The sequence below is a fragment of the Gekko japonicus genome, unplaced genomic scaffold (genome assembly GCF_001447785.1).
Source record: "Gekko japonicus isolate JY-2015 unplaced genomic scaffold, Gekko_japonicus_V1.1 scaffold2279, whole genome shotgun sequence".
Classification (NCBI taxonomy): domain Eukaryota; kingdom Metazoa; phylum Chordata; class Lepidosauria; order Squamata; family Gekkonidae; genus Gekko; species Gekko japonicus.
Genome location: NW_015165313.1, coordinates 33,071 through 58,618, shown reverse-complemented (window position 1 = coordinate 58,618; position 25,548 = coordinate 33,071). Strand labels below are relative to the sequence as shown.

Here is a 25,548-nt window from a genome sequence, read left to right as displayed (position 1 = left end):
AGCTCAGGCCTTCGTATGCATCAAATAATCCACACAGGAGAAAAGCTATATAAATGTATGGAATGTGGAAAGAGTTTCCGTAGCAGCGGAGACCTTAAATTACATGAAAGACTCCACACAGGAGAAAAGCCATATAAATGCTTGGAGTGTGGAAAGAGTTTCCGTGTAAACACAAGCCTTAAATCACATGAAAGAATCCACACAGGGGAGAAGCCCTACAGATGCCTGGATTGTGGGGAAAGCTTCAGTCATAGCTCAGGCCTTCGTATGCATCAAATAATCCACACAGGAGAAAAGCTATATAAATGTATGGAATGTGGAAAGAGTTTCCGTAGCAGTGGAGACCTTAAATCACATGAAAGACTCCACACAGGAGAAAAGCCATATAAATGCTTGGATTGTGGAAAGAGTTTCCGTCTCAGCACGTACCTTAGACTGCATGAAAGAATCCACACAGGGGAGAAACCATATAAATGCCTGGAGTGTGGAAAGGCTTTCTCCAGCGGCACACAGCTGACGGAACATTATACAATCCACACCGGAGAGAAAAAATATAGATGCAGGGACTGTGGGAAAAGATTCAGATGGAGAGGCTATTTTATATCCCACCAAAGAACGCACAAAGAGGAGGAATCGTAGAAATGATCAGACGAAAAGTTTTTTTAAATACAACAAACCTTACGGATGTCAAATAAATTACAGAGGACCCCCCAATTTATTAATAATTAGCAATAATTAATTTTTAGCAAGTCCTCAAACCTTAGTAAACAGCCAGGAATCTAATAAGGGAGAAGTGCTCAAGAGATGTGTGGTAAACCTGACCATGTAATATTGCTTATTATTCATAATCTTCCTACAACGGGTAGATATTCTGTCAACATTAAAATGGCACTATTTGCTCTTTGTGGGTTTAGCTGATAACCCCATGAGACAATAATGGCACCAAATAGCCCCAAGGATTTAATTTCTCAGAAATGTGCTTGCAGATGGGAAACTCCCCACAAAGGGCTGCAGATTCACTCTTGCTTGTCAAGCCTTCTGCAGCCCAGCATTGAGTCCTTTGTTCCCAGTGACTACAATACACTATTTACTCGCTTCCTGGTTTTCAGCCAAGTCATCCTGGCACATCTTTGGACCATTCTCCGTAGGCAGAGAAGATGCCCATTTCCGAGCCTTATCAGTTGAGATCTGCCTTCCATCTTGAAAGCAGAGAGGCTGCTATTACCCGCCATGGCTGTTCTGTATGTGTTGAGTGTCCTAAAGCAGGGGTGTCTAACCTTCTGACATATTGGGGCCACATAAGAGTGCTCTGTGTCTAAAGGGGGCCACATCTTAGACCAAACGTAAATATTCAGAGGTTAATGATGAAATGTTAACTTGAACGGAATCCATTTTGGAAAAATATTTTACTCTGGAATCCTTTTATCTAGCTACACATGCTCCCCAAGTCAGTGTGATTTTTGTGGTTGGTTTCTGTGGCTGTTTTCTGGTAGCCAAGGCATTAATGCCGAAGTCAAGGTTTGTGACGGATACCCTTAAAATGTCATGTAAATGTTTATCTGTAAGTCTTGACCTACACTTGAATTTTTATCTTGGAAAGGTTATTCACAGATGTATGTGATGCCAGACTGTGAACATGCCTGCAGCAAATTTCTTTAGGTTGATAAATATATCAGGTAGACCAGAATAGAAACCTAACAAACTACTTTCTTTGTAAATGTCTCGGAAATGATCACTGGCTTGCAAATCAATTAGTTCCATGTGAAAAAAGTTACTTGCATTTTCTGGTGCTATTTCAAATGGGTTCTGAAACATTCTTCTTTCCCTTTCACACTTATGGCAATTAGTGAATCTATTCTGAAATTCCATCTGCAATAGGTTCAGTGCTTTGATGTGTCTTTCAACATTGAAGTGTAAATTTCTCAAATTTTAGTCCATTGCAGTATAAGTTTGAAAAGTTACCTTCACCAACTTGCTTCACAAAAATGTTTAGTTTTGCTTCAAAAGCTTTCCATTCAGAATACATGTTACACATGAGCTTTCCTTTTCTCTGCAACCCTAGATTATATGTGTTCAGATGCTCTGTGATATCAGTTAAGAAAGCCAAATCAAAAATCCACCCAGGGTCAAAAAGTACTTCTTGTCCTTTTCCTTTCTCCTTGAGAAGGACGTCAACTTTGTTGTTCTTGTTCAGTTCAGCTCAGTTCAGTTAACCTTTATTGGCATAAAAATACCTTAAAAGAGGATTACTATAAAAAAGGAAATCTACATTTAAAACCATATAGAGCTGAGCATTTTAACAACTACATAATATTGCATAGTATTGTGTAAAACAATTTACTCGTCGGAAATTTTCCTGGCGTAGCTTTATCGCTGATTGTAAAAACATGGCTACGTTCATTGATATTTCTGGAACAGAGTCATTTAGAAGATGGCGCACTTTTAAAGCAGCAGGAAGGTTCGTCATGTTGGCTAAGATAGGATTTAAATATCTAGCACATAAAACCTCATAAAATTGACAATGCAAACACATATGCGAAACAGTTTCAATATATCCAGAATTGCAACGGCAAAGTCTATCCACATATACTATGTTGTTATAGCTCCCATGCAAGATCGCCGATGGTATTACATTGAATCGTGCTGGAGAAAAGGCTCTGCGCTGTTGCGGTGCTTGTTATACTAGATAGATATGGGGCCATTCGGCCTACCGTAAGGGGCATCTCAAAGTTCATGGGGGAACAAGATTTGTTGGCTAAGCCGTAAAGCCTTTGTGTTTCAATGTTGAGGACATTCTCCCTTACTCTTTTGGAAGTTTATCCTTTTTTATCCTATCTTATTTTAAGCCTTTTAAGTCTTTATGTCGTTATGAAACAGCTTGAATGATAAGACGCTACTGTGGGAGTGTAAGAATTTTTTGGCGCAGTGCTAACGAGCTGAGGAAATCATGACTGCAAGGAAACGATGACGCTCCTCCCTAGAAGCAGTCGGATTAAAAGCGGGCCAGCAGGAAAAGATGGACAAGTATGTTTCGGATAGGAGTGCTACTGGCTCTAAGTCTGGTGAAGCTGAGCTTTCGAACAGATTTACAACCTTGGAACCTACAACCTCCTTATTACCGGGAGATGTGAGTGGAACTATGAATGAGGAGGATTCTTCTTTAAGCCCAAACTCTCAGCTGCACTGTTGTCAGCGATTTTCATCACTACTTATTGAAACTTTTGCCAAGGAAGCTTTTTTAACATCCCAAACCTTGTAAATGCTGATGACAAAAATTAAGGACATGGATGAAAACATAAGGCTAAGTGAGGCTATTAAATCTTTGGCAAACCCTGCAAAGTGCAAGCTACCCAGAGACAATGAGCTCTGTGGATTACAAAACTTGAGAGATAACAGTCGAGGACAACATCTGTTTCACTGACTGCAACGGGATCAGTTGGCCATTTCATATAAGGAGTTTGTAAGCCACTCTGAGACACCTTTGGGTAGTGAAGGCCGGGGTATAAATCCAATCTCTTCTTCCTCTTCTTCTTCTATTAGCCACAAGGTATAGATAGGAACTCTCAGGCTGGGGCGCAAGTGATGCTCTGTCTTCTTGGTGCTTCTAGTGTCCTGCCCCCACTGCTGGACCTCCTGATGGCACCTTGTATTTTTGGCCAGTGTGTGACAGAGTGTTGGACTGGACGGGCCATTGGACTGATCCAACATTGGCTTCTCTTATGTTCTTATGATTCTGCTGGCTGAAGCTCAGTGTGATTCAGCACAGCCAGTAGGAAGGAGGGAGGGAAGACTCTTTAAATGCCTAAGTTCAGGCAGTGAGTTGCACCGTGGTGGTGGCATAGGATGGCCTGGAGACTAGCTCTATACTCAGTATTGTCTACTCAGACTGATTCAGCATAAGGCACTTTATGTGCACTTTCCCTTTGAACGTGCACTGCATTGTGCCAAATACTTTCTTTAAGTGGTCATGCGAATACTTATGCTTCATTTCTTTCTGGCAGTTCAAGATGTCAACAATCCTAATGCATTGGTGAGAGGGCCAGTTTGGTGTAGTGGTTAAGTGCACGGACTCTAATCTGGGAGAACCGAGTTTGATTCCGGACTCCTCCACTTGCACCTGGCTGGATGACCTTGGGCAAGCCATAGTTCTGACAAGAGCTGTCCTTGAAAGGGCAGTTTTTCCTCAGAGCTCTCTCAGCCCCACCTACCTCACAGGGTGTCTGTTGTGAGGAGGGGAAGGGAAAGGAGTTTGTAAGCCACTCTGAGACTCCGAGTGAAGGGCGGGGTATAAATCCAATCTCCTCCTCCTCCTTCTGAATGTCCCATTTTTGCAAGTGTACTAGCTCACTATGCGTAATCTGCCCTGAGTCCTTGTGAGAAAGGCGGATTATTTGATTTGGGGGTGAAGCCTGGAGACGGTGAGGTTTGGTGAAGGGTAGGGATCTCAGCAAGGTGGAATGGAGGAGGAGGAGGAGGAGATTGGATTTATACCCCGCCCTTCACTACCCAAAGGAGTCTCAGAGCGGCTTACAAACTCCTTTCCCTTCCCCTCCCCACAACAGACACCCTGTGAGGTGGGTGGGGCTGAGAGAACTCTTGACAGAAACTGCTCTTTTTCAAGGACAGCTGTGCCAGAGCTTGAGACTGACCCAAGGTCACATCAGCAGGTGCAAGTGGAGGAGTGGGGAATCAAACCCGGTTCTCCCAGATTAGAGTCCGCGCACTTAACCACTACACCAAACTGGCTCTGGAGTCCACCCTCTGAAGGAGCCGTGTTCTTTAGGGCAACTGATCTCAGTAGTGTGGCGATCGGTTGTAGCTCCAGGAGACTTACAGTCCCCACCTTAGGGTTGCCAGGTCCCCCCTTGTCGCCAGCAGGGTATGGGGGGGAGGTTAGGATTTCTGATCCAGTTTAGGAAGCTCCTGGAGATTTGGGGATGGCGCCCGGGAAGGACAGGGAATTCACTGGGGTGCGATGCCACAGAGTCTACCTTCCAAAGCCTCCATTTTCTCCAGGGGGACTAAGCTCTGTAGTGGGAGAGCAGATGCAATTCCAGGGGGTCGCCAGGTCCCACCTTGCAGGACGGCAGCCCTCCCCTCCCCCTGGCAGCCCTAATACCCCAACCTTCTGAACCCAGCCTCAGAGGCCTTTCTCTTGAGCAGAGGGAGTGCGGTTAAACTAGACTGTCTGAGTGCGTCTGAAAAACAGGGAGGTTTGTTTTCCCCCAGTGCTTTTGTTGTTGCTGTTGTTTTAAAAAAAGGAAGTGCCACTACTCATACATAAAGTTGCACTGATTTCCACCAATTGCCCCTCAGGACTTGGGAGAGCCTTCCCAAAAGGTAAAGGTTTCCCTTGCTTGAAAGCCAGTCGAATCCAACTCTAGCGGTGCGGTGCGGTGCGGTGCTCATCTAAAGTTTCCAAGGCGGAAGAGCCAGCGCTGTCCGAAGACCCGTGGTCATGTGGCCGGCATGACTAGACACCATGGCGCAGGGAACGCTGTTACCTTCCCACCGAAGTGGTACCTATTTATCGACTTGCAATTTCTCGCTTTTGAACTGCTAGGTTGGCAGGAGGGTACTGGTACATAATCTCTTCTGAATGACCAAACCACAGCAAAGGTGTGGAATCTCAGGCGGGTGTTGTTATTGCACCAAATTAGGAAAGGCAGGCATTTTTCAGCCATGCAGGTTCTTGAAGAGTAATTTTAGAATTAAAGCAAATTTTGTTCATGGCTCATCATGAGGTTGTATGTATGGGAGGAGGAATGGGGGGGGGGGGTGGGAGGGGGGGGAGGGTGTGTTACAAATCTGTCCCCAAGCCCGAAAAATTAAAATCCGGGCCTTGCCCCCCTCCCATCTTGCATGTCCCCTCTCCCCGTCTCCCTCATTTTATTGCCAGTCCCTTTCCGCCCAAATGCATTTTCCACTGGATTTTGCATCAACCGTGGGTGGGGGGGCGTTGCCGCTGCGAGCCCGCTTGGGAAAATCCCGGGTTCGTTTCCCACGGTGAGGCCAAGACCGTAGTTTCCCCGCTCCTCCTTGCTGGCTTCTCTTCCAAAATAGCAGCTTCCCAGCCGAGGGGTAAATCCTGATTTGGCGAATCCTCCGTAAGGGGCAGAGCTTGTGGGTGATCCAGGGGTTAAAAGAAGCGAGATCGAAATTCCTAGAGGGCAAGGAAAAACAATGGGGAGAGGACATCAATTGCTGATGGACCTCCCTGCCTCACCACTTCCCCCAGAAATCTCTGTAGGAGCTTTGGAGGTTTCGTTCAGAAGGCATGTTTGGAAGGGCAGAGTTTTCAGGTGCAATTTAGGGACGGGGAGGGGGGAAGGCGGTGTTGGTTTTTTGGGAAAGAAGCAATTCAAGCAAGAGAGAAATAGAAATATAGGGCCGGAAGAGAGTTCAACTCGAATGCAGTCCAGTGAAGGATTGTAAGGAATGTGTGTTTGCATAATGTAGCTTTGCTGGGGAAATTAACATCCACAGAGAAGATTAGCAGTCAATTAAGTGAGTGTGTAACCCCCTAGCTAGGAATTGATTGAGCCCGAACGGGTGGGAGGGTGCAGAAGGTGGTGAAAGCAAAGGAGGGAAACCAGACTGCCTTGCTGGGGAGCTTGAACCTTAATCATAGGTTCTTAACACCCATGTTTAAGGTAATGATGATTTATGGATGGAAACTGGGTTTGCTCTAAATGATAAATTTTAGAATTATTGTTTCAGGGCTGTGTCATCTAGTCGGGAGTTCAACTGGGACCCTCATTTTGGAAGCTGGGGATGGCTGTAATAGCATTGGGATGGCTGTAATAGCCGGGATGGCTGTAATAGCATTGGGATGGAGGGATAGGCACAAATGGACAATGGAAACATGGAAGAATTATGTCTTTGAATGTGTACAATCAGATATATTCGCACAGATAATTACTGAAGAGACACGGGAGGAGAAATGTCAAAAGATTACAAATAAATGGGTGGGATATAAAGAATGGGTGGAAAGGGGGGAAGCCAATCCAAATATCCAAATAGGAATGAAGAATCTGTGCACATGGTTAAAAATATGAAGATACTAGGGGGGGGGGGGAGTGGGGTAAAATGATTGTACAATTATTTAATGTAAGATTATGTATATAAGACTTAATAATAATAATTTAAAAAGGAAGCTGGGTGCACAGAGTGTTCAGCTGGGGACTTCTTGACTCACCAACAAGAGGAGAAGGATGGACTAATGGTTTTGACTTTAAAAGGTCCCTGTTCTGTTGTGTTACTAAGTTCAGTGTTTTTGTTACCTGATGTTAATGGAAAAGTTAAAAACAACAACAACCACAACCCTGTTTTATTATCTTTTGAATGATTGCAAGATTCATTCCAAGTTCCTGCCTCACACAATCCACAAACTGAGGTTACAAGAGCACATTTTTTTATGGCGCTTGGAATCCGTGTGTATCCTTTTGGCGATCTTGAGTGAACGATTTTTTTCATTCTCCATTGAGTTCTAGGAATTTAGGAAAAGTAGTGATTTCATAAGTAACGTGTAAAGTAAAGGTAAAGGTTCCCTTGTTCGAAAGCCAGTCGAGTCTGACTCTAGGGTTGCGGTGCTCATCTCCGTTTCAAAGCCGAAGAGCCAGCGCTGTCCGAAGACGTTTCCGTGGTCATGTGGCCGGCATGACTAAACACCAAGGCGCCGGGAACGCTGTGACCTTCCCACCGAAGTGGTACCTATTTATCTACTTGCAATTTCTTGTTTTCAAACTGCTAGGTTGGCAGGAGCTGGAACTAGAGATGGGAGCTCACTCCGTCATGCGGCAACCCGGGTCTCGAACTGCTGAACTACTGACTTTCCACAGCCTGCAGTTCAGCGTCTTAACCACTTGAGCCACCGCAGCTCCAAGTAACGTGTACGCAGCTGTAAATAACTGTGACAGTACATTTCAATAATTGCAAGCAATTAATTTTTTTCTACTTTTTTTAAATTTGCCTTTCTCTTTTAGGAGTAGAAAAGAGCAAGTCTAGTAGCACCTTAAAGACTAATAAATTTTGTGGCAGGATAGGAGCTTTCCTGAGTCACTGCTCACTTCTTCAGGCTGGGTTCTTGCACTTTTCTACTGCTACAGCTACCCATCATGATCTATCTCCATGGAAGGTATCTGAAGGAGTGAGCAGTGACTCACGAAAGCTCCTCCCCTGCCACAGACTTTGTTAATCTTTAAGGTGCTACTAAACTCTTACTCTTTTCTGCCCCTACAGACAGATGAACATGGCTACTGTGTAGGGCTGCCAAGCCGCAGCGGGAGATCCGCATGTCTTCACAGGATCCCTGCCGCGGGGGACAGCGATACGCGTTGCACCGCCGTTGCCAGGATGTGACGCTATGCATCGCTCTGGCAACGGGCAGCCCCAGCTTTTGAGAATGAATACGTTCTTTCTGAGAGGAGCAATCCTGATGTGGCCAATATTAAACTCTTTGAACGGTTTATAGATGACATTTTTATTTTTTTTACAGAATCCAACTTGGTGGATTCCTTTTTCAAACAGATCAATACTTCACATCAGCTTATAAAATTTGACATTAATTATAATAATCACACCATTAATTTTCTTGACACACTGGTATATGTAAATGAAAAAAAAACAAAATGGCGGCCCAAACTTACCATAAACCAACTGATAAAAATTCGTGTTTATTTTTTGGTTCTTACCACCCATATCATTTAAGGTCTAATTTGCCATGTGGCCAATTTTTAAGAGCAAAAAGGAATTCATCTTCTGTGCATGATTATAGAGTGGAGGCAGAAGCTTTCGAAAAGCAATTTAGAGCAAGGTGTTACCCAGGATCTGTTATAAATAATGCTAGAAGTAGAGCTGATCAAATTATTTGAATATTGGAGGTTTGGATAGATTGCACATTATATTATTACTTACAGTTCCATTATTCAGCCGCTTATCCAGAAGAAGAGAAATTGAAACGTCCATATACCTAGGAAAGGCGTTGTTCAGATACAGGAAACTTTTCACTGGTCATCCTCTACTTGATTTGTGACTGCAGGAGGTCTTTGGACACTTTTATTGCATTTAAGCAAGGATAATCCACCGGTTAGATTTATGTGCATACCTTGTTATCAGTGCCTGGGAGCACAATTACTGTCGTGTTAATTTGTATTTCAGTGTTGGTGCATGATATGCCATGAACAAATATGATTATATTTGTTTTGGGTTGTAGACCACCCATTCACTAGAGACATTTATTTGTAATTTAAACACTTAATATATCTTATACTCAGACATTTCAAGTGTATTTAATCTTTGATGATCTTCCCTTGGCATTTTTCTGCTGTTTTCTACTATTACACGCTAGGGATCCCTGTTTTGTCTTCTGCGTTGGGTTTCCTAGAGACAGCTGAATAGCCGTTGTCCGAAATGGGAGGCAGGGCTGAAGGACCTGATCCAGCAGGGGCCTCTTTTTCTCTTCTAGAAAGTGCTTTGCTTCAAATTACACTGTCCTGTGAATCACCTCACAGGTTGTTTGTGTCTCTCCTCCAGGGCGACCTGCTCTCTGGGAGTCAGGGAAAGCCAGCGGCCTCCCTGTGACCATCCTTTCTTTGGACAGAGACCCAGCGTGGGGAAACGTGTCTGAGGGAGCCAAATACTAGATTGTTTTGGCATTCACCAGCTGAAGTTATCAGTGCTGTGAGACTCTGGGCCCAACTGACGTGCACAGCAGGCCTTGCTTTTAAAGTAATTTTCACACAAAGGTATTTCTGTTTCTCTCTTTCTCTTCTGCTCTTCCTGAGAAGGTCAAAAGCTGGTGAAGTAGTTAGAGTGTAAAACTAGGATCTGGGAGACCCAGGTTCGAATCCCCAGTCTACCATGGAAGCTTTGGCCAGTCACCCACATTGAGTCTAGCCCAGGGGTGTCGAACTCATTTGTTATGAGGGCTGGATCTGACGTAAATGAGATCTTGTTGGGCGGGGCCATGTGTGTCATAAAATGTAATGCCAGGTAGCGGAGATATAAACTTTATAAAGGACTCAGATAAACACAATCAAAGATTTTTAAAACTTTAAATAAAGCATGCTTAAAACACTAGCACTCTTGCTAGTGAAGCAGGGAACAGCTAGGGCTTTGTGGGCTGGATTGGGGCCCTCCGAGGGCCTGATCTGGCCTGCGGGCCACATGTTTGACACCCCTGGTCTAGCCTATTTTACAGAGTTGTTGCGAAGATGAAATGGAGAGGAAGAGCACACAATGTAAGCCGTTTACAAGTCCCCATTGGGAAGGAAAGCGTCACAGACTTGGAGGATGGAAATATCTCCTTATTTAAAACAAAGGGAGATTAAGAGTCTCCCTGCGCTCTCAGAGCTAGTGTGGTTTACTGGGTAGAGTATCTGACTAGAATCTTGGAGGTCAAAGATCAAATATCCACTCTGCTACGGAAGGTTGCTGGTTGACTTTGGGCCAGTTGTATGCTTTCGGTTTGACCTGCCTCACAGGGTTGTTGTGAGGACAGAATGGAGGGGAGGAGAACGATATAAGCCACTTTTGGTCTCCTTTGAGGAGAAAGATGGGGTATAAATGAAGTAAACCAATCAAGATAAATGTGTCTCCCTACAGGCCGTGGAAGAGCCTCAGAGCCGGGTTCCGGAACGTCTCTGTGGGGGAGTGGAAACGCTGAAGATGCAGCCAGCTCGGGTAAGGGATGGATCGCCTATGAAGAAATGCGTGAAGAGAAGCTTGGTGCCTTTTTCCTCCGGCAGTGTTGGAAGGCGCCATTTCTGTTTGTCTTTGTCATTTGGAACCTTTTTCTTTTGTAAGCCGCCTTAGATTTTCCCATGGCTTTCTGCCAGGTGACAACAGCCTGTTCAGGAGGCTGTGTTGGATCACTGAATTTCTTCCATGAATGAAAAGGTGGGGTGCCTGTAAATTCCCCAGGCAAGATTTCTTGTTTTTCTACATTGTGTCAAGTATTCCTTGAAGGTCGAGCTCCCTCCTGGGGTAACTAGAACCTCAGATGACGGGTCTCGATGAGGAGGAGGGTCCGTGGTAGAGGACCAGCTCAGCATGCAGAAGGCTGCAGGTTCAATCCCCAGCATGAGTCTCTGGAGAACCTCTGCTGGTTTGATTAGACAGGACTGACCTTGGTAGAAGAATGGGCTGATTCGGTATGAGGTGCTTCATGTGTCCTTTCTTCTTTGGGCAGGAGTGGGTGGATTAGTGGTGAGATCAGTTGTGTGGAAAAAGTATCTTCCTTCTTTTTCAGTGTCCGGTTTCCTTCGAGGAGGTGGCCGTGCATTTCACAAAGGGCGAATGGGCACTGCTGAATCCTGACCAGAGAGCTTTGTATAGAGACGTCATGGTGGAGAACTATGGGAATGTGGCCTCTCTGGGTAAGGCTCCCTTTTTGTCTTGCTTGATGGACGTGGAAGCTGTGATTTTTGCCACTGTTGCTTCATGTTTATGTTATGTTATCGAGAGCCAGTTTGGTGTAGTGGTTAAGTGTGCGGACTCTAATCTGGGAGAACCGGGTTTGATTCCCCACTCCTCCACTTGCACCTGCTGATGTGACCTTGGGTCAGTCACAAGCTCTGGCACAGCTGTCCTTGAAAGAGAGCAGTTTGTGTCAGAGTTCTCTCAGCCCCACCCAGCTCGCAGGGTGTCTGTTGTGGGGAGGGGAAGGGAAAGGAGTTTGTAAGCCGCTCTGAGACTCCTTCGGGTAGTGAAGGGCAGGGTATAAATCCAATCTCTTCTTCTTCTTCTTCTTTTACCTCACCAGGGTGTCTGTTGTGGGGAGGGGAAGGAAAAGGAGTTTGTAAGCCGCTCTGAGACTCCTTTGGGTCGTGAAGGGCAGGGTATAAATCCAATCTCTCCTTCTTTGCCAAAATAACCTCTGAGCTGCTGTGGGAGCGGGTGGTCCAGAACACGCCTGCCCTGCCTCAAGGATTTTGGCCTGACCAATAGCATTGGTTGAATCCCTGAATCCCATTATAATAGAAATGAAAGTTGAGCATCCCCTTGAAATGGATAATGAATGTCATTACAGTCCTGCCTGTATATTGGTTGGACCTGGTGCTTGTGACGGATGGTAGCATCACACACTCGTTCTCCTTGCCTTCTAATGAGTCAGCAGCCTGAGGGCCAGGCCCTTTGTTTAAGGATTCTGTGGGTCCCATAGAGCCTTCCTCAGCCCAATAGGGATAGAAAGGAATAACAGCAGTTAGTGTGCTAATAGTCAGGTCTGCCTGGTGCAGTTAAAAGTTCTACCACCAGACACATCCAATGGCACACTGGGCTCTTTTCATCCTGCTCGGTCGGGAGGTGTGGAGGCCTTATCTGGTTAATAGTTATGGTTTCTAAATGAAGCTGGATAACGCCTAGATAACTTCTCTAGCCTTTTTTGTTGCAGAGATATAAGGGGAAGGGTTTTTGTCCAGATTGTCTCCTCCTCCCTCTCAACAGATGGGACTGGTCCTTGCCCACTCCTGAGTGGACTGATTACTCTTTTGAATTGTATATTTTTTAAAACTGGGCTCTCTTTGTAACCTCTGACTTCCTGTGGTTTGTAGTATTTTGTATAAATGTATTTGCTTAGTGGATGTTCGCTTCGTGCACCTGAAGAAGTGAGCTCTGATTCGTGGAAGCTTATACGGAAGTAAATCTGTTAGTCTTCAAGCAATCCCTCTGGAATTGCTCTCTGGACTTGTTTTAATTTCAGTTGTTACAAATCTGAACCCACAAGCCTGGATAAATTCTAGGGCATCTATAGTGCTTTCGCACCTGAATAACTCACCTGGGGGATTTTTGTTGTTGCTTAAAAAGAGAAATTGAAGCTTTGCCCTCGTGTTCATCACACTCCACCCTAGGAGCTGCATTGAGTTGCGGGAGAAGTTCCAGAGCGTGCACCTGAATCAGACTTGATGAAGTGAGAACTTTGAAAACTATAGGTTACCTGCCCTTAGATTTCCACTGGTTAAGAGGCAAATTATAGACATTGTGGGGAGGGGGACAAAATGAAATTACTTAAGAGTATAATTGTTTTATCCCCTAGTATTTTTATGGCCTCAGGCCTGCAGCACTTTGAAATCTGATTCTTCTTTGTCTGTCAGAAGATTGACCATAAACTGGCGTGACAAGGTCTTAAAATGATTACCTGAAAAGTCTTCCTTCTCTCTCTCTCTCTCTCTCTCTCTCTCTCTCTCTCTCAAAAGAAATTTTTTTTTGTAGTATTCAGCCTGATGGAAGAGTTCTTGTGAACTTGAATGCTTGCACACTGTTACATGTCGTTGGGTTGGTCCTAAGGCATTATATAGATTGTGCTCTTAGCTTTTTGGATTTCACCACTTAGGGCAACATGAGAAATGTTTTTCTTTTTTTTCTTTTAATCTTGATGATTTTCTTTAGTATTAAGCTTCCAGAAGGCCTTTACAGGCAAGAATCTAAGTCTGGCAGAAGTAGGAAGCTTTAACCTCTGGAGCAGTCTGTCCTTCCAGAAAGAGAGCCAGTTTGGTGTAGTGGTTAAGAGCACAGACTCTAATCTGGGAGAACCGGGATTGATTCCCCACTCCTCTACGTGCAGTTGCTAGTATGACCTTGGGTCAGTCACGAGTTCTCTCAGAGCTGTTCTCTCAAGAGCAGTCTTCGAAAGAGCTCTCTCAGCCCCACCTACCTCACAGGGTGTCTTTTGTGGGGAGGGAAAGGGAAATGAGATTGTAAGCTGCTCTGAGACTCCGAATGAAGGGTGGGGTATAAATCCAATCTCTTCTTCTTCTCCTCTTCCTCTTCTCTTCAAACAGTGCTCGGGCGGAGGTCAAGGGTCAGATAGTCCTGTGCAGGAGAAGGGTCACGTCTGCTAATAAATAGGCCCTGTTGTCTAATTTAGACTCTGATTAGTGATGAACAGAACTTTTGTTCCAGGGAGGCTTAAAAGACAGTGGAATATCTCAAGGCCCTTTAGAGAGGAGGTGGGACCGTTTGATGGAGGAGGGAAAGGATTAGCCTCTCAGTTGAGAGGCTGAGAGAGGAATGGCTAAAAAGCATGGCTGCCTTGGCCACCAAAATGTTGTGTCTATCCAAGTTTCATGAGCAGCTGACCTACCTGAAGAGCGATGCTTTCAGGATTCTGTGCTGGTTTCTGTTACCTGTTCATCTGCTGGGGTGAGGAACTTTCCTTCTCCCTTGCGGCCTTTTTGAATGTGAACGTTGAAATGGATGATGCAGGAAGGCCTGAATTTTTTTGTAGTAACTAGTCTTTTTGTTTCAGAATCCAAAGCAATTCTGAAGCCGGGCCTCATCTCCTGGCTTCAGGAAAGTGAAGCACCGTTTCCCCCAGACCCCGAAGAAGAGGAGAGGCCGACAGGTGGGTAGTTAGAGGAGTGATGGGCCTCTTTGTCGGTTGGGGATTGGGCGGTTTCCTGGGAGGTTTTGAATGGCCCTGATCAGCCAGATGTTTTGAACGGCCCTGATTGCTCAGGCTGTGAGCTCATGTATCCCTCCCGTGGCTCCGCCGGCCTCTGAGGTTTCATTCCTCGTAAGAGTTTTTAACGGGAGGGGAAGGCTGAAACAGGCCCATTCCTCTCAGTGTTGATCCAGACGTGTGGGCCTTGGATCTTGACCTTGATTCCACCCACCTGGAAGTATCTCCTGACCACGCCATTTGAGGGGAAAACTCTTTGTTTTCCCCTCAAATGGCGTGGCCCCGCCCCTAGTGTGTGACGTCACTTCTGGGTGATGCACACGCGGCGCGCACGCACGGAGAGGACGCCGTCCGGGAGCCCCCCCCTCCCGGACAAATTCGATTTGGCAACCCTAATCTTGACCTTGATTCCACCCACCTGGAAGTATCTCCTGATTCTGGGCTGTTTACATAGCAGGAACAAGATCAGAGTTTTGGGGCTTCTGTCCCCTACTTTGGTGGAGGGAAGGTGGCAAGAGAGACTTGGGGAAAAGATCGTACAACAGGATGGTGCGGTGTCAGGAAAACAGCAGGAGGGTTAAAGAGGGAGCTCAAATGGTATTCCCTGTACTTCATAGCTTGATCATAAGAACCTAAGAAGAGCCCTGCTGGACGAGTCCAGCCTCCTGTCTCACACAGTGGCCAACCAGTTCCTCTGGGATAGCGAGCGATAGGGCAGAGAGGCCGAGGCCTTCCCCTGATGTTGCCTCCTGGCTCTGAGACTGAGAGGTTTAGTGCCTCTTAATATGGAGGTTCCCCTCAGTCACCAGTCTCCACCCCACCTACCTCACAAGGTGACTGTTGTGGGGAGAGGAAGGGAAAACTGCTGTAAGACACTATGAGCCCCCTTAGGGGGCATAAAACCAACCCTCCTGTAAGGTATACTATGTAATCCCTGACCTGGATAGCCCAGGCTAGCCTGATCTCATCAGATCTCGGAAGCTAAGCAGGGATGGCCCCTTTTAGTGCTCGGATGAGAGACCACCAAGGACGTCCAGGGTCGCAATGCAGATTCAGGCAATGACAAAACCTCCTCTGGGTGTCTCTTGCCTTGAAAACCCCATTAGGGGTTACTGTAAGTCAGCCATGACTTGACGGCAAAAAAAAGCCCCATGCTACTGTACCTAGCAGTTCGAAAGCAAGAAATGGCAAGTAGATAAATAGGTACCACTTCAGTGGGAAGGTAACAGCGTTCTGTGCGCCTTGGTGTTTAGTCATGCTGGCCACATGACCATGGAAACGTCTTCGGACAGCGCTGGCTCTTCGGCTTCGAAACGGAGATGAGCACCACAACCCTAGAGTCGGATTCGACTGGCGTTCGAGCAAGGGAACCTTTACCTTTACCTTTTACTGTGCAGTACTTCCTTTTTGCATGCAGTGAAAAGGTGATATTTTTCTCTTCCAGGGATGTCTGGTCTTTGAATTACAGTCAAATAAAGTGACTGATACAGTATCTTACTTACTTGGTATAATTATTTTTGTACGTATGCTGCTTTAATGCCACTGTGCTCCACATCCAGCTTTTAAAGAAAAATACGCACTATTTTTTCTTCAGCCTCAGTATCACAACAGTTTCTCTGCTGAGACATCCACTACTCTACTTGGCTTTTGCTCATGATGGAAAATTCAGCTATAGTCAAAGTAAAAAGTTCATTTAGCCAGCATGTTTGATTAACCGGGAGCCTCCATTTTCACGAGTGTTGAAATTCCATTTTCACAAAGCTTTTACAGTTAAGCAACTTCAAAAGTGAGAGTGTTCTGGTAAGAAAGCTGTAAGAATGCAAGAAGAGTCCTGCTGGATCAGATCAGTGGTCCATCTAGTTCAGCATCCTCTCTCACACAGTGGCCAACCAGTTCCTGTGGATGGCCAACGACATAGCAGAGAGGCTGAGGCCTCCCCTGAATGTTTCATCCTGGCATTGGTATTCAGAGTTTTGTTACCTCTGATCACGGAGGTCCCTTTTTAGTCCCCATGGTTAGTAGCCACTGACAGACCTCTGTTTATTGGTTCAGAAACAATCCTGGCTGCTGAAGTAATGAAATGATGTTATCAGCATATGGATGAGAGCCTCCTCAAAACTCCATGCAGCCCCTCCGAGGATTTTGTGTGGATGTTAAACAAATGCTTCTGATTTGTTTATTTATTTTACACTTCTATATCCCACCTTTCCATCTTCATAAGAGCCGCGAACTCCGCTGTCAAATTAAAACATATCTAATAAAATTAGATCTTAAAAGGCATCAAAAGAAAGAAAAACACTTTATAGAACCTAGAGCTAGAATACAAAACAAAAAAAAACAATGGGTGGGAAGGAAAAATCACGGAGGGAATGCCAAATGAAACAACAACAAAGACTCCACCCCACTGATGGAAGATGGTATGAGAAGGGGACAGGGCAGTCTCCCCAGGGAGAGGGTTCCAGAGTTCTGGTGCCACAACCGAGAAGGCCCTTTCCCGGAGAAGATGTCCATAGTGCTCAGATAGATTCATAAGTCAGTGGAAGTCCTTTGGGGCTGTTGGTTCCAAACCATATAGGACTTTAAAGGTGGAAAGCAGCCCCTGTAGGACTCTGCCCTCATCCCTTCCATGTGGGGGTCTTCTGTGGTGCTGAACTCTGTCCTCTGATCCACCTTTCTTCTGCACTAAGGACATAAGAACATAAGAGACGCCAATGTTGGATCAGGCCAAAGGCCCATCCAGCCCAACACTCTGTGTCACACAGTGGCCAGAAATACCAGGTGCCATCAGGAGGTCCACCAGTGGGGCCAGGACATTAGAAGCCCTCCCACTGTTGACCCCCCCCAAGCACCAAGAAGACAGAGCATCACCTGCCCCAGAGCCCCTATCTATACCTTGTGGCTAATAGCCACTGATGGACCTCTGCTCCATATGCTTATCTAATTCCCTTTTGAAGCCGTCCATGCTTGTAGCCGCCACCACTTCCTGTGGCAGTGAATTCCATGGGTTATCCATGAGTTATCACTATCCATGAGTGGCTCATACTTTAGAAAATGAAATGAATGAAACCATTCCTATGAAAGCCTTTAGTCTAAATCTATTTTGTACCATTATACTTAAATATTTTTGGGCTACTGTGTCAAAAGCTGGTTAGGAGGATTAAATAGTATCCACAGGGGAGCAGTGAACTCTTCAGAAGAAAACCATTGACAAGGACTGCCAACGTTGCCTCTATCCCATTGCCAGTGTAGAAGCCAGATTAAAATGGAGAAAAGAACTTGGTCGGTCTTAACTCTGCAAAAACGTTAGCTCTGTTATGACTGCAGATTATAGACTTATTTACCCTTCTAATCAGGTCTTTCTTCCACCAGGTAACAGCCAAGAAGATGAGAATTATAGCGAGCGATGTGCGGCGTCTCTCAAAAGGACCAGCCACGAGGTGGAGGAAAAGCCTTCCAGGGCTCTGAATGTGGAAAAGGCTTCAGCAGGCTCGTAAGCCTCACTTCTCATCAGAGAATCCATAAGAGGGAGGAACCATACGAGAGGCAGGAAGAAAGCAAAGTAGAGAAGTCAATGAATCAGTCTGTAGTTTTCCAGGCTGGCATCATCCTTGAAAATTCACCCCAAAAAGAGAATCACAAAGGAAAGAGGAGGAATAAACATTCTGAAAGCGGAGAAGTCTTGAGATGTGAATCCAGCTTTTCTTCCCATCAGAGAATCCATGCAGGGGCTGAAACATACAAATGCTCTGAATGTGGGAAGGGCTTCAGCAGGCTCGTAAACCTCACTTCTCATCAGAGAATCCATAAGAGGGAGGAACCATCCAAGAGTTCAGAGTGTGAAAACAGCTTTGGTCTGAGTGAAAGTCTTAGTTCCCATCAAAGAACCAACACAGGGCAAAAACCATGCCAGTGTTCAGAGTGTGGCAAGAGGTCGAGCTGTGACAGAGCTCCTACTTTGCATCAGAGAATCCATTCAGAGGAGAAAGAATATAAATGCTTGGAAAGTGGAAAGGGCTTCCGATGGAGTTCAAACCTTAGTGTCCATCAGAAAATCCACTCAAAAGAGAAACCATATAAATGCTTGCTGTGTGGAAAGAGCTTCACTCTCAGTAAAAGCCTCACTTCCCATCAGAGAATCCACACAAAGGAAAAATCGTATGAGTGCTTGGAGTGTGGAAGGACCTTCCGTTGGAAAGCAGCTCTCATTTCCCATCAGAAAATCCACACGAAGGAGAAACCGTATGAGTGCCTGGAGTGTGGAAAGACCTTCCGTTGGAGCACAGCCCTCACTTCCCATCAGAGATTGCACACAAAGGAGAAACCATATGAGTGCTTGGAGTGTGGAAAGACCTTCAGTTGGAGCACAGCCCTCACTTTCCATCAGAGAACCCACTCAGGGGAGAAACCCTACCAGTGCACAGTGTGTGGGAAATGCTTCAGTCAGAGTCCACACCTTACTTCCCACCGAAGAGTCCATTCTAGAGAGAAACCCTATAAATGCCAAGAGTGTGGGAAAGGCTTCAGTCAGAGCTCACACCTGAAGGTACATCAAAGCGTCCACACGGGAGAAAAGCCGTATAGATGCTTGGAGTGTGGAAAGAGTTTCCGTGTAAACACAAGCCTTAAATCACATGAAAGAATCCACACTGGGGAGAAGCCCTACAGATGCCTGGATTGTGGAGAAAGCTTCAGTCAAAGCTCAGGCCTTCGTATGCATCAAATAATCCACACAGGAGAAAAGCTATATAAATGTATGGAATGTGGAAAGAGTTTCCGTAGCAGCGGAGACCTTAAATTACATGAAAGACTCCACACAGGAGAAAAGCCATATAAATGCTTGGAGTGTGGAAAGAGTTTCCGTCTCAGCACGTACCTTAGACTGCATGAAAGAATCCACACAGGGGAGAAACCATATAAATGCCTGGATTGTGAGAAAAGCTTCAATCAGAGTTCAAGCCTTAATACACATACAAAAATCCACACGGGGGAGAAGCCCTATAAATGTTTGGAGTGTGGGAAGAGTTTTAGCAGCAGTTCAGAACTTAACACACACAACAGAACTCACACAGGAGAGAAACCATTTAAATGCTTGCAGTGTGGAAAGACTTTCTCCACCGGCACACAGCTTACAGAACATCATACAATCCACACCGGAGAGAAAAAATATAGATGCAGGGACTGTGGGAAAAGATTCAGATGGAGAAGCAATTTTATGTCCCATCAAAGAATGCACAAAGAGGAGGAATTGTAGAAATGATGAGACGAAAAGTTTTTTTAATACAACAAACCTTACAGATGTCAAATAAATTACAGAGGACCCCAAATTCATTAATAATTAGCAATAATTAATTTTTTTGCAAGTCCTCAAACCTAGTAAACAGCCAGGAATCTAATAAGGGAAAAGTGCTCAAGAGATGTGCGGTAAACCTGACCATGTAATATTGCTTATTATTCATAATCTTCCTACAACGGGTAGATATTCTGTCAACATTAAAATGGCACTATTTGCTCTTTGTGGGTTTAGCTGATAACCCCATGAGACAATAATGGCACCAAATAGCCACAGGGATTTAATTTCTCAGAAATGTGCTTGCAGATGGGAAACTCCCCACAAAGGGCTGCAGATTCACTCTTCCATGCCGAGCCCTCTGCAGCCCAGCATTGTATCCTTTGTTCCCAGTGACTACAATACACTATTTACTCGCCTCCTGGTTTTCAGCCAAGTCATCCTGGCGCATCTTTGGACCATTCTCCATAGGGAGAGAAGATGCCCATTTCCGAGCCTTCTCAGTTGAGATCTGCCTTCCATCTTGAAAGCAGAGAGGCTGCTATTACCCGCCATGGCTGTTCTGTATGTGTTGAGTGTCCTAAAGCAGGGGTGTCTAACCTTCTGACATATTGGGGCCACATAAGAGTGCTCTGTGTCTAAAGGGGGCCACATCTTAGACCAAACGTAAATATTCAGAGGTTAATGAAGAAATGTTAATATTTAGAGGTTAATGAAGAAATTGATTGATGTCCTATCGCTGCTCAATAGAGAGCATTTTAACATATTGTGTCTGTGCCTGGTTTGCCAGTTGTACGGCTGTGGAGAGGAAAGCACTCCAGAGAGTTGTCATCACAGCCCAGAAGATCATTGGCTGCCCTCTCTCATTCCTCGAGGAATTGTATAGTTCTCGATGTTTGAAAAAAGCAAAGAATATTCTGCAGGACTTGTCACATCCTGAACACTCCCTGTTTGAACTGCTGCCTTCGGGCAGAAGATATAGGACAATTAAAACAAGGATAAGCAGATTAAAAAATATTTTTTATTCGAGAGCTATTATTGCCTTAAATGCTGTATGAAATAGAAATCTGGGTGACATTGGTGGTTTTAAGTTGCTTTGTGAACCTTAAGGGAGTTATGAGACAGTTGTGAATGGAGTGTGAGTGTATATGAATATTGTTGTAGATCACCGAAATGATTGCATCTTTAATTTCGTTGTATTATGTACAATGACAATAAAGTGTATTATTATTAACTTGAACAGAATCCATTTTGGAACAATAGTTTACTCTGGAATCCTTTTATCTAGCTACACATGCTCCCCAAGTCAGTGTGATTTTTGTGGTTGATTTCTGTTAGCCAAGGCATTAATGCCCAAGTCAAGGTTTGTGATGGATACCCTTAAAATGTCATGTAAATGTTTATCTGTAAGTCATGACCTACACTTGAATTTTCATTTTGGAAAGGTTATTCACAGATGTATGTGGTGCCAGACTGTGAACATGCCTGCAGCAAATTTCTTAAGGTTGATAAATATATCAGGTAGACCAGAATAGAAATCTAACAGACTACTTTCTTTGTAAATGTCTGAGAAATTGACATCTACACGGGGCTGCCTTTGTCGCAAATCCGGAAGCTGCAGCTGGTGCAGAATGCTACAGCCAGGCTGTTGGTGGGCGCCCCTAGGTGGGAGCACACCCGACCTGTACTGAAAGCGCTGCACTGGCTGCCTATGCGCCCTTGATCTATGCACCAAATCTTAATCAAATATCCTTTTTGGAAGTGTCTTTTTGCCTGCTAGATTTATTACCAGAGTTGTGAATTTGTTAAGCGGCTTTGGACTCCACTTAATACAGAATAGAATTTTGATTTGGGCATGATCATTGTACCTTCCTTGACTCATTATACCCTTTGATGAAGGATTTTCTTTGAAACGGTCTGAATATCATGTAGAATACTGTTGGTGTGGTTCCCCAGGAGAAAACAGGGCTTTCTATGTGGAGGGGGGGTTCCTCACCAAACTACAAGTCCCATAGTGCCTTGTGTGTTGGCTGGAGGGAGAGATACCTGGTGGGAAGGGCAGAGCAACCTGGGTTGCTTCTCTTGGCGGGATTCGCAGCCCCCAAAATATATGTAAGTGAAGTGGAAAAGCCTTGGGGGGGGGGGAGCTTTAAAGTTTATGGGCCTAACGTTTGCAGCTGCGTTGGTTCGTGAGCATGAAACAAAATTAAGAGACAGACGGGATAATCCCTTTTGAATGACCAAGCGGGTTAGCAAACGGTTAGCAAACGTGTAGAAACTCAGGGGGTGTTGTTATTCCCCCAAACTAGCAAAGACAAGACATTTCCCAGCAATGAAGCACATGGAAGAGTACTTTCAGAATGAAAGTAAACCCCTTTTTAATAGCTCTTGAGATTGTACATAGGGGGGAAGGGAGGGAATGTGGCGTGGGAGGGGGAGAGCGCGTGTTCCAAGTCTCTTGCCCAAATGTACCAAGCCCGGAAAAATAAAACTCCGGCCTTGCCCTCCCCCCTTTTCTCTTGCATTCCCCCTCTCCCAGTCTCCCTCGCTTTATTGCAAGTCGCTTTCCGTCCCTGCTTCCTCCTCGCTGGTTTCTCTTCCAAAAAAAGCAGCTTCCCAGCCTGATTTGGATAATCCGTAAGAGGTAGAGTTTTTGGGTGGCCCAATGGTTAAAGGAAGCGAGTTTCCAAATTTCTAGAAAGGAAGAAAAGTGGGGAGGGGGGCATCAACTGCAGGTACACCTTTCCGAACCACCATTTCCCTCGCCCCCAAGAAATCCCAGTACAGGAGTTCTGGAGATTCCGTTCCAAAAGGCTGTTTGGAAGCGTAGAGTTTTCAGGTGCAGTTTAGGGACAGTTTGGGAAGGGGAAAGGAGTTGTTGCTTTTTTGGGAAGAAGCAATTAGAGCAAGCGAGTGATAGAAATAGAGTGAAGGAAAGTTCAAATCAAGTGCAGTCCAATGAAGGATTGTATGCTCTGTGCGTTTGCATACTGCAGCTTTGCTGCGAAAAGTAACTCCACAGTTGATTTTTTAATGGTGCTTTGAATGCATCCAAAGTGAACGATTCCGGGGCCCCCCATCCCCCATTGAGTTCTGGGAATTTATGGAAAGCTGTGATTTCAAAAGTAACCAATATGCAGCTGTAAATAACTGTGACCATCTTACATTTTAATAATTGTGAACAATTTGATTTTTTCTACATTTAATTAATTTTTTTTAATTGCCTTTGTCTTTTAGGAGTAGAAAAGAACAAGAGTCTAGTAACGGTAAAGGTAAAGGTTCCCTTGCTCGAAAGCCAGTCGAGTCCGACTCTAGGGTTGCAGTGCTCATCTCCGTTTCCAAGCCGAAGAGCCAGCGCTGTCCGAAGACGTTTCCGTGGTCATGTGGCCGGCATGACTAAACACCAAGGCGCACAGAACGCCGTTACCTTCCCACCGAAGCGGTACCTATTTATCTACTTGCAATGTCTTGCTTTCGAACTGCCAGGTTGGCAGGAGCTGGAACTAGAGATGGGAGCTCACTCCGTCATGCGGCACCCGGGTCTCGAACTGCTGAACTACTGACCTTCCACAGCCTGCAGTTCAGCGTCTCAACCACTTGAGCCACCGCAGACTAACAAATTGTGTGGCAGGGGATGAGCTTTCCTGAGTCACTTCTCAGTTCTTCAGGCTGGGTTCTTGCACTTTTCTACTGCTACAGACAAGCACGGCTACCCATTGTGATCTATCTCCATGGAAGGCTATCTGAGGAAGTGAGCAGTAACGCACAAATCTCATTCCCTGGCACAAACGTTAGTCTTTAAGGTGCTCCTAGGCTCTTGCTCTTTTCTACTCCATAGACAGACGAACACAGCTACTCACCTTATCTTTCTCTTTTAGGCTTTCCCTTACTTAGTTGACATATGGTTATGCACAGGGGTCATTTCCTGCAGGAGCGCACAGGAGCGGAGCTCCGGCAGTAAAGAGCTCAGGGGGCGGGCACATGCAACAAGCCCCACCCCCTGCTCCCAGCAGCCCTCACTCAGAGCAAGAAGCAGCCAGGTAAGTTGCAGAGCCCCCCCCCCTCCAAAACAGTCCAGTGGCACGTTTAAGACCAAGTTTTATTCAGGTACAAGCTCTCCCTCCTCTGCGAGGACAGATTTGCACATTTCGCCCCACCCCCAATAGCTAGCAATCCAAAACAGTCCAGTGGAACCTGAGCGGTGGGTGTTGCCTTCTGACACACCTCCGGTGATGTCAGGGGGTGTGGTATATGCAAATGAGCTATGCTAAAGAGTTATGCTAATGACCTCCTGCACCTCTTTTTCTAAGAAATGACCCCTGGCAATGTTCCCTCTAAGCTGTGGAGTCTTGTGAGCAAAAAATCTACTTTCTGAGCTACTGGTATTAAAGTTGTGAGCAAGTGATTTGGCTACTGCATACATTAGTTTGCTCTGGAGCCATCTTTCCTGAGCTAAGACAAAAATGTGTGAGCCAAAGACTAAAAAACTGTGAGCGAGCTCACACTAACTCAGCTTAGAGGGAACACTGACCCCTGGTTATGCATATCTGTTGTTTGATTTATTTATTAGTTTCATTTCAAGTCCGCCTTTCTCACTGAGACCCAAAGGTGAATTATGCGTATGATTAAAAAAAAAAAACATTTCCAGTCAATGAGTAAACAGATTACAATCATAAAGTCAGACAAGCAGTGAGTGGAGTACAAGATGTAATGAGATTTCAGCAACATTTCTTAGTAAGACAAAATAATGCAGCTGTGAATGATAACAAGATCCTGTTAGGAGTGTCATCAAAACCAACAGATTTCTATGGAACCACTCTGGACAGGAGGGAATGGGGACAGGCCCCCTTGTCCACTTTTGTGCATCTCTTCCAAGAAGAATTGTCCCCTTCCCATCAACATTAGGGAACTGAAAGATAATTTTTAAATCCCAGAATGCCTACTGGTCTTGTTTCCTTCAGGGAATGAATGGCAAAGCTTGCTATTGGGAATGTGTGTGAAAGAGGGAATTGAGAGGGTTGCTCCATGCAAAGTATATTAAAAAGGGTTCCTGTCCCTTCCATCACTATGCAGAAGGGGGAATTTTGGAGGATGCCCCTTCTCTCAGCCCTGGGGTGAGCCTGTCAACATTCCTACACAAGGAATACAAGTTCAGGAGCTCCCCCCCCATCAAATCTTGTTATGCTTGTCAGATTGCGAGGAAACATTGCTGCGTCTCCTGGCTAGGTTTTTTGGACTGAAATAGAGCCTCCATATCCCAGTGCAGTTTGCTTTAAAATATGTTAGGCAGAAAATGGAGGGGGGCATCAGTCTCTGCTTGTGGGTTTCCCAGAGGCCTCTGAATAGCCCCTGTTCAAAATGGGAGGCTGGGCTGAATGGCCTGATCCAGCAGGGGCCTCTTTTTCTCTTCTAGAAACTGCTTTGCTTCAAATTACACTGTCCTGTGAATTGTGTCTCTCCTTCACAGCGACCTGCTCTTTGGGAGTCAGGGAAAGCCAGAGGCCTCGGTGTGACCATCGCTTCTTTGGACAGAGACCCAGTGTGGGAAAACAGGTCCGAGGGAGCCGAATACTGAACTGTTTTGGCATTCACCAGGCCTCACTTTTAAGGTAATTCTCACAGAAGGTCATTCTGTTTCTTTCTCTTCTGCTCTCCATGAGAAGGTCAAAAATTGGTGAAGTGGTTAGTGTCGAACTGGGAACTGAGAGACCCAGGTTTGAATCCCCACTCTGCTGTGGAAACTTGGGCCAGTCGCACTCAGTTTACCCTACTTTACAGAGTTGTCGTGAGGTAAAATGGAGAGGAGGAGAACAATGAAAGCTGTTTACAAGTCCCCATTGGGGAGGAAGGCAGCACAGGC

The 25,548-nt window shown here is 45.3% G+C and overlaps 1 protein-coding gene and 1 long non-coding RNA gene across 2 annotated transcripts in view; both read left to right on the top strand.

The window, feature by feature from the left end:
- Positions 1-25,548, top strand: part of LOC107109779 (zinc finger protein 208-like) — a 62,266-nt gene that overhangs the window by 6,854 nt on the left and 29,864 nt on the right. The window contains exons 5-10 of the mRNA XM_015410484.1: positions 1-635; positions 1,494-1,518; positions 10,606-10,683; positions 11,252-11,378; positions 13,390-13,439; positions 17,826-19,635. The exon at positions 1-635 is cut by the window's left edge and continues 4 nt beyond it. Coding sequence (XP_015265970.1) covers positions 1-635; positions 1,494-1,518; positions 10,606-10,683; positions 11,252-11,378; positions 13,390-13,439; positions 17,826-19,635 — 2,725 coding nt within the window. The remainder of the gene's footprint in view (positions 636-1,493; positions 1,519-10,605; positions 10,684-11,251; positions 11,379-13,389; positions 13,440-17,825; positions 19,636-25,548) is intronic.
- LOC107109785 lies at positions 10,649-14,323 on the top strand. Its single transcript, XR_001482488.1, has 3 exons — positions 10,649-10,683; positions 11,252-11,378; positions 14,249-14,323. It is a non-coding gene; the product is annotated as an uncharacterized LOC107109785 (long non-coding RNA).